Consider the following 9,762-nt stretch of genomic DNA (forward strand, 5'->3'; position numbering starts at 1 on the left):
ATTGTTTTCTCCAAACAGTGAATAGTATGAAAACATTAAGAATTGTTTTTGAAGAATAATTAGTAATACGTAGAAATATTTATAGTATGTGAAAAAGAATATAAAACCATGCAGTATGATTCTAACTTCAAAATGTTTAAGGACAGAAAAACAGGAAGAACATAAAGTACGATGCTAATAATTATTTCTGATGTGATTGTGGAGAATAATTATTTCTAGTGTGATTAGTTTACTCTTTGTTTGAACTTTTTCATTGGCCAGGTAGTTCTTTTATAGCTGGAGGAAACCAAGTGGTACAAAGGGAAAGCCTAAATGATGCCAATACCAGTTTTTACGAAGAATATTCATTAAAGATTAGATTTCCATATCATAGTGTGAAAGGAAAAGTTAGTGACTTTCAGACAGTTTTAGTTTGGATATTATTATTTTTGGAGTCATTTTTTAAGTGAAGCTTTTTTGGGAGATTGAAGAAAACTGATATTTTTTTCTTAGAGATGTTCATTATAATGATTGTTTTAGCACTTTAAATTTGTTTCATTTATGGTAGTAGAAGCAGTTATTTTTCTCACCTGTGGTACTTGTTTTTTGAAAAACAACTTCTTGACAAAAATTACTAACTTGGTTGTGGTGGGAGGGTGAGGAGGGGGTCTATGAGTGAGTAAGGATTAAATGCAAGGGACACATGGACTGTTTGGTACAGAATTATATTATGGAATCAGTTTTACTATCAGTTTTGAATACATAGTTGTAGTTTACAGTTATTTAAGTAAGGAATTTAACTTTTGTTTGTGTTGAAACATCCTTGAAATTTAGTTCCTTTTAAACCTAAGATGTAAAAATTATAGAATACAAATCCATGTAACAGAATAAAGACAGGATCAGCTGTCAGCTGGTTTAAAGTTACCGTGTTTTAAAATGTGTTTAAAAAACAAAAGACGAAGCTATGTTAGGGAATTGTTACAGAAGCAAAGCTTTTCTGTGTGCTGCACGTTAAATAACATGAATAAATTGCTGATAACTTTCCATCAGTTTTATTAGCAGGCTATTTTGGCTTTCATAATGAAGCACTGTGGTATTGCATACTGTTTCCCTGATTAAAAAAGATTTAAACTGTAGCTTCTGGATGGGACGAAATTCTTCGAAAGAAATTATTTCAATTCTACAGACTTATTTTTTAAACTCTTACTTGATTTTTAAATATAATTTATGAATTAAATAAGGCATAATAATATAGAAAATTTTATATATAGGGACTTTAAAGTAAATGTTAGGTAAAAAACGGTTCAACAGCAAATAATGATTATCTGTTTGCTGTATTTTGGTTGTTTTTTGCGGTACGCGGGCCTCTCACTGTTGTGGCCTCTCCCGTTGCGGAGCACAGGCTCCGGACGCGCAGGCTCAGTGGCCATGGCTCACGGGCCCAGCCGTTCCGCGGCATGTGAGATTCTTCCCGGACTGGGGCATGAACTCGTGTCCCCTGCATCGGCAGGCGGGCTCTCAACCACTGCGCCACCAGGGAAGCCCTGTATTTTGGTATTTAATATAAAGGGCTATGTAGAAATCTTGATAGGAGGAAATGAGTTGTTTTCCCCTTAAAAAAATCAAGGGTTGACATAAATTTTTCAGTGGAAGAAATCTTACTATATGAGGTATACTATTAAATATTTATTTTAGCAAATTTATTTATCTGTATGGAAGCCTGTTTTTAGTGTTAAGTAAAAAGAACAGTCAAAACTGTTGTAATTTTCTTTCCTTTTTCCAGGCTGAACTCACGGGAATCAAATGGCGTAGGTACAATTTTGGAGGGCATGGGGACTGCGGACCCATAATTTCAGCCCCAGCCCAAGATGATCCAATCCTGTTAAGTTTCATCCGCTGTCTGCAAGCCAACTTGCTGTGTGTATGGCGTCGTGATGTCAAACCAGATTGCAAAGAGTTATGGATATTCTGGTGGGGAGACGAACCCAACTTAGTGGGTGTAATACATCATGAACTACAGGGTAAGTTTTTTGTTTTTTTCTTAAAAATTAATTTGCATTGTATATTTTTTGAACAGTGGTAAATTCTGAAAAGGTTATTAAGACTTGCTGAGAAGAAAAATCCAAGTGTTTAATGGGTTGTGTGTCAAAGGAACATCCTTACTCTCACCCCTCTTCTTTGCACCCCCGTTTTTTTCAAATTTTCTCGTCCTTTCTCAGTCATGCTGGGAATCAGAACCTTGTGAGCCACTCTTATTAAAGGAAAGTATAGTGTCCCCTGGGTGTTTGGGTTGGGATTGAGGTTAAACTCCACTGTTTTAAAATGATAGTGAAATGTGAGTAATTAGCAAGTCAGTGAAATGAACAGAATTGGTTTTTTTTTTTGGACTGTTGCTGTTATGGTTTATTGCCAGCTGAACTCTGGTGGAAAATTGTAAAGTGATAATAGAAATTTAGTGCAAGCCTTGTTGGACAAAATTATGAGAATGACGTTGGATAATATTTTGAAAAAAGATTTATGTAAAGAACCTACTCCGATTTTGGCATAGCAAGTTTTCCTGTGTTTTGTTCCTGTTTTTTGTGTAATTAGGTGATTCCAGGAAATACTTGCTCCAATGCTGCCTAATTTTTAGCTTCAGATTACATCTGATATCTGGAAATTTTGAACAAATGTAAGAGTTTCATTATTCTGAGCTACATTTTGTATTTACCACAGATTTATAACCAGAGGAAATTTTATCGATATTCTTTGAATTTCTAGTAAAACGTTCCACCTCTTCACCTAAATCTATCTAGTATGCTAAAGAATTTTTCTAAATCAGGACTAATTCTGATCTTTAGTTAGGGTAGGGCATTAACTCTTTTTGACTTAGTCTCCTAGAGCCATCTTTTATTATGTCTAAATTACTCTATATTTTATTAATTTGTGGTTGAAAAATTTCAGATAGTGTTTGAAATGTTTTGTTACTTCATATACTTCATATTGTTTTTAAAGGAAGGAGTGAAACTAACTTTAATGTATTTGAGGATCTATTCTAAAGCGTTGAAATTTGCCTAAAGGATTTCCTGCCAACTTCTGCCTGACACCTTCCTAGCTTTTCTTTACAGCCATTTTTGATCTGTGATGTCTCCTGCCACAACAGCCAGAGGGCAGTAAACCACAGTGGACTAACTGAGCTGTTTACTTTATGGTCCATTTGTTCAACTCAAACCTTTCTCCTATAGTTTTTAGCGTATTTGGTAAGAATCTATTCTGGGTAAGATTGCTTACTTAGCTGGTTAGTCAACAATATCTCAGAATTAAATGCATCTCGAAGCTTATTTCATGTAGTTAGCAGTGAACTCAGGTAAAATTAGTTATAAACATCTGGTTTCTGGTTATCAGAATTTTTAAAATAAAATACCTCCTGAAAGATACTTATAACATTTATATTTGTCCATTTAAGTATCAAAACATATCTTTTTGTTCTTTAAAAAAATTTTTGCACATGTGGTAGAGGAATATAGCATTTTTGTTTGTTTTATTAGTAGTTTCATTTTCCTTCATTTTGCATGATTGTTTCTGACTCTTAATCTCCTTCCATTTTTCTACTCCCTGTTGATCCCTGTGTTTTAACTTTTTGGTCTGGTCTTTATTTGTTAGCAACACAAATCATCATTTTACAGTGATGATGAAACCAAACCCAACGGTTATTTACACTTATTTAGTTGGTGTATAAAGTTATTTATCCATACCAAGAAAGCACAGGATCAGTGTTTTTAGAAATAACTTATTAAGTTATTATGTTATTTCTCATGGACTTTGTTACTGAGTTAACAAAAAGATGTAGGCTGTTTAAATATTTTATAGCTGCTTTAGATTGCATATGTAGATTCGTTAGTGTATTGTTTTCGTGGTAAAGAATTAAGCAAAGATTAACTTCTTTTAAATTGTTTTTATAAATTACAGAAATACTGCATTTTAATTAGGAAATTAGGAAAGTAGAACCACCAAAGGAAGAGAACAAAGAAACAAAAATCCTGAAGTCCAAAGCAGAGTTTTAATATTTGGTGTTTCTGTGTATAAATGAAAGTGGTATTGTACTGTTTTGTAACTCAGGCCTTTTCACTTAACAGTATCTTGTGAATGTTTTTGCCTCATAATGATTACTTTTTAATTTTCTTTCCTTTTGAGTCTGAAAACAGTGTAAACTGTTTATTTTTTTTGTGTGCCACCAGGGAAGTATTACAGTGATGGAACAATCATAACTTTGTTAAGTACATCTACCCTTTTTAATATGTTGAATTTGTGAAAGTTATTAGATTGAAGCAAATGATCTTTTCTATAGGTAAAAGTGGTTGTAAAGGATAGTTTTGTGTTTCAACCTAATAGAAAATATTTGAAACTTAATTAGAAAAATGAGTGGCATAAAGACAACTTTGTTTCAAGTGAGGGAGAATATGACAGGCAGAGCAATCATGAAAAAAGGGTACCAGGGGAATATTTTAATTGGTAGTCTCACACATTGAGGATATTTTGCAACCTATTTCATTCTCTAGTATATATGAGTCATTTCATTTTGGCTAAAATAAATTTTATCAGAATCCTTTAATATTAAGATGATAGTACTATTATTTGTAGCATTCTCTTTTTTAGGGACATTTTAATGTTCTTTTTTTTTTTTTTTTTTTTTGGTGGTACGCGGGCCTCTCACTGCTGCGGCCTCTCCCGCCGCGGAGCACAGGCTCCAGACGCGCAGGCCCAGCGGCCATGGCTCACGGGCCCAGCCGCTCCGCGGCACGTGGGATGTTCCCGAACCGGGGCACAAACCCGTGACCCCCGCATCGGCAGGCGGACTCCCAACCACTGCGCCACCAGGGAAGCCCTTACTGTTCTTTAAAATGCTTTTTAGTTATGTTATTAGGCATTTCCCTTTGTTTTTACAGTGTAGCCCAAATAGCATACTATTAAGAAACCTCACAAAGCACCATCTTGGATTTAAATGTATATAAAGTAATCCCTACAGAAAGAGAATAAGCCTATGGGATACACGCAGTTTTATTCTAGACTTTTTGTTTAAATGCTTTGAATACCTGTGAAATAGCCTGTGAGAAGACGAAGACACATTTATAACCTGTTTCTGTCACTTGGATAAACACTTTTGGGCTCTTGTTTGGGGAATTGCTATTTATATTGTATGGCATAGTGGTTCAGAGGCTTGGGTTTGAATCCCTGCTCGTTGACTTGCTAGCTCTGTATCCTTGGTCAAGTTATTTAACTTATCCGTCCTTCAGTTTCCTCACTCTCAATTGGGCTATAAGGATAAAAAAATAGTTAAGGTACTTAGAACAGCACAGAGAACGTTAATCTATAATTGTAACTCTTGCTGCTGCTACTACAATGCCAGCAGTTAACTCAGACATCAAAATTAAAACATTTTGGCAGTTGGTCCATTCTGTATAACATTCAGTATTTGCTAATGTTTGTCAAATATTAGTTTTCAAAGTATACTTTTAGGTTGAAGTAATCATTTTTTTTTTTTTTTTTTTGTGGTATGCGGGCCTCCCTCTGCCGTGGCCTCTCCCGTTGCGGAGCGCAGGCTCCGGACGCGCAGGCTCAGCGGCCACGGTCCACGGGCCCAGCCGCTCCGCGGCATGCGGGATCCTCCCAGACTGGGGCGCGAACCCGGTTCCCCTGTATCGGCAGGCGGACGCGCAACCACTGCGCCACCAGGGAAGCCCCGAAGTAATCATTTTTGAGTTTGTTAATGTTTGGCGGAATAACTGGGAATAATAAAATATTAGGGAGGAGGGAGGATACCCCGGCTCATAGGAAATTTGTCTAGATTTAGGCTGTAAATGGAGTTTCATAACAAACCTTAAATTATGTTATAAAGAGATCGGAACTTTAAGATTTGACTCTGTTGGATCCCTGTAAAGTAGGTTTGTAACTTAACTGCCTTCTCTGCATAGTGGTATTGAAGGGCACTGGCTGAACACTGAATATACACATATTTCCTTCCTTGTGTCCATCCATAAGTACCTGTATCAGCAGGTCCAGTTATAGGGGTTTGATGGAATCTCTGCCTTTGATAAGTTACAGTCTAGAAAGGGTATAAGACAAGCACACAAATATGTATAATGCAGAGAACACTGTAAGTATATAAGAGAAATATAGTAGATTGACTATTTTCCACATGAATGGACATTCAGTTCCAGGACTAATGCATAAATAAGTGTTCTATAAACTTATAGAAACTTTCTTATGCAAGAACACTGTGAGCCCTGGTGAGAAGCCTTCTTGGTTTCTGGTCTGTTTACTCAGCCTTTATTAGGCAAGAGCTGTGATGCAGTCCTGGATATGTAAAATGAGTCCTCATCCTTAAGGAGCTCACAGTCTTACTGGGGAGGTAGCTAAATGAATCCATAATTATGATACAGTGGAGTAAGCAGCAACTGATTAAGTTAGGGATCTTGCAGAAGTATCAGATTCAACCTCAAGGGAAAAGAATAGGGAGATAGTGGTGAAGCTCAGAGTTGGTGAGGCTTGAGGTAAGTCTTACAGGATACATATGTTACCTAGGTTGGGACGGAACTTGTCCTAGTCAGAGGAAGTAGCTTCTGTAAAAGGGCCTGAGGGCAGTGAATGAATTGTGGGAAGGGCAGGTTTGCCCAGAACGTAGTGTGTGAGTGAGATAGTTGGGGGAAACTGAAAGACTGGGGAGGTGGGCCATAGTGTGGAGTACAGTGAAGCAAGGACTTAATCTGATAGATTTTGAGGAATTGTTATAGGTTTCTGATCAGGAAAGAGATAACAATTAGATTATACATAAGATGAATATGGACAGGAAGACCATAATATTTTAATAAATTATTTTATTCTAAATTTATCTATGAACTTAAACATTTTGTTTAGGATATAGATTTAGTTAAAAAATACCTGTGACTATATACTGAACTTTATATTGATAGTCTTTGCCAATTTTATTTTATTATAACTTTGCTCTTTTTCCTTGATTAAATTCTTTCCCACATTTTCAGTTTGAATTTTAGAGAATAATATAGTATGCTAAATTGACTTCTCCTGATCTACCAAATGAAATCATTTTACAAACACAATCTTTTGGCCATTTCATTGCCTGTTAGTCAGTAATGTGAAAGACGTGCAATCTTGAAACCCCAGAATGGTACAGACAGCAAGCACAGACTTCTAGGGGTTGGAGATGGCTTGACCCAAAGCATTAAGAGTCCCTGGCCCAGAAGAAGTATCGTATACAGATTAGTAGTATGTGTACTTAATAACATTTGTTGAATAAATGAATGAAACCTATCTTAAATGATTCTAACATAGCAGTTTGTACTCTCAGAAGGTTGACTTATAATGAATACACTTAAAATTTTTAATGATTTGGTAATGTGAGGAGATTGAAACCTAGTTAAAATAAGGCATTATTACTTCTGTTTTTAATTCCCAGTGAGGTAGAAACATCCATTTTTTGGTATATGTTCTATAAAGAAATTTAGCTGTAAATACCTACTGTCTGTAATTTTAAAATTTAACTTATCTGTGCTGTGCCCTTTCCTTTTAATGATTACAAATAGACATGTAAATTGTAATGGGGATACATCTGTCCACCTCTATGATTGTCCCACTGTGAGTATTAGATGATTGTCCCACTATGAGTATTAGAAATCTTAGGAATTGGCTTTATTATCATTGTAGAGGCAGATTGGCAGTTGTTAGCACTTTGTTGTTGTATTAGTCATAAGTATTCCCTTTTTTCCGTTTTTCAGTGTACTGTCACCTATGCCAGGAGCTGTGGGCCATTGCAAAAACAGCATTAGACATTAGAGAGCTAGGAAAAATGGATCTGGTTTTCTGACATTTACCAGTGTAAGATAATTTAACATACTCTCATACAAGTAAATATAGGCATTATATATAAAGTTACCTGCTCTGTAAAATAAACCTGAGTAAAACTCCCCAGTAATGAGGTATTAAAATCACCACCACAAGTAGGGTTGAAAATTAACCTAAAAGTAGGTAAACTGTCATTTGGTGTGTTCCAGCTTTTTTTTTTTTTTTTTTTTTTTCTTTTTGCTTGATATGTAAGTAGTTGTAGTGATGAATACAATTCAAAATCTTGTTCTTTAATGGAAAACTTTAAGATTTAAAAGAAGTTCCTATACATTAAAGTAGTATAAAAATTTCTTTGCCCAGTAAAGCAATTTCTTTGTTTTATCTCTTGTTCAGAGAGGTTGATCTAAGAGTCTAAACGTGTTAAATTGGAGAAAAAGTTAACGTATTAGTTGAATTAAAGGCCTTATTAATTCAAGAAAAAAAATCTGTATTTGGACATTAAAATTGAATGACGTGGAGATATAAAATTACACATATAGAGAACAAACAACACTTTGTGCTACAAAATTTACAAGCAGATTCTTTGCTAACATTCAGATGGCATCAGGTCAGTCTTATTGTTTGGAGTATTTTATATAGAAGATGTAATTAGGGCTTCCCTGGTGGCGCAGTGGTTGAGAGTCCGCCTGGCGATGCAGGGGACGTGGGTTCGTGCCCCGGTCTGGGAACTGAAAGATTTACCCCAAAACAAAACAAAACAAAAAGAAGATGTAATTAAAAGTCTCTGAAATAAAACTGGGCTTTTTTAAAGGAAGGAAGAAAGTGGGACTGGATCTTAGTGCTTCATCATTGAGAGGATTCAGTGTCTTCTCCCATTCATATATTTAAATTAGCATACCCAAAGGGAAACTGAAGCTTATAAAAAGCCCTGACTTAGTCATGTCACTAATTGTAGGGGAACTCAAAGTTGTACTTTGTATCTTTTAAAATTAAAACCATTGGTGGCTGCAAAGCTATATGTAATGCAAAACTACGTGTTTCACTCATTTTATTTTTATTTTTTTTTATTTTTATTTTTTTTTTGCAGTACGCGGGCCTCTCACTGTTGTGGCCTCTCCCGTTGCGGAGCACAAGCTCCGGACGCGCAGGCTTAGAGGCCATGGCTCACGGGCCCAGCCGCTCCGCGGCATGTGGGATCTTCCCGGACCGGGGCACAAACCCGCGTCCCCTGCATCGGCAGGCGGACTCCCAACCACTGCGCCACCAGGGAAGCCCTCACTCATTTTAAAGAGTAATTCACTTTTACCATATCGTTTAGAATAAAACCCATTTAACTATTAGAGTTCTATTTATATCCAATCAAATCCATTTCCTGAACTTATAGAAAGAACACTCTGGCTTGCATAATTCTGGACAGAGGGCTTATCTTTTTAAATTTTATTTATTATTATTTTAAAAAATTAAATTTTTATTTTATGTTGGAGTATAGTTGATTTACAATGTTGTGTTAGCTTCAGGTGGCTTTTTTAAAGGAAGGAAGAAAGTGGGACTGGATCTTAGTGCTTCATCATTGAGAGGATTCAGTGTCTTCTCCCATTCATATATTTAAATTAGCATACCCAAAGGGAAACTGAAGCTTATAAAAAGCCCTGACTTAGTCATGTCACTAATTGTAGGGGAACTCAAAGTTGTACTTTGTATCTTTTAAAATTAAAACCATTGGTGGCTGCAAAGCTATATGTAATGCAAAACTACGTGTTTCACTCATTTTATTTTTATTTTTTTTTATTTTTATTTTTTTTTTGCAGTACGCGGGCCTCTCACTGTTGTGGCCTCTCCCGTTGCGGAGCACAAGCTCCGGACGCGCAGGCTTAGAGGCCATGGCTCACGGGCCCAGCCGCTCCGCGGCATGTGGGATCTTCCCGGACCGGGGCACAAACCCGC

At 36.2% G+C, this 9,762-nt stretch overlaps 1 protein-coding gene across 1 annotated transcript in view; it reads left to right on the forward strand.

Annotated features, from left to right (window-relative positions):
- Window positions 1-1,644: 1,644 nt before the first annotated feature.
- Window positions 1,645-9,762, forward strand: part of MED13L (mediator complex subunit 13L) — a 265,530-nt gene continuing 257,412 nt past the window's right edge. Inside the window, 2 exon segments of the mRNA XM_028480228.2 lie at window positions 1,645-1,659; window positions 1,661-2,000. Of these exon segments, the coding sequence (XP_028336029.1) occupies window positions 1,645-1,659; window positions 1,661-2,000 (355 nt within the window).

Source organism: Physeter macrocephalus, chromosome 19 (assembly GCF_002837175.3).
Source record: "Physeter macrocephalus isolate SW-GA chromosome 19, ASM283717v5, whole genome shotgun sequence".
Classification (NCBI taxonomy): domain Eukaryota; kingdom Metazoa; phylum Chordata; class Mammalia; order Artiodactyla; family Physeteridae; genus Physeter; species Physeter macrocephalus.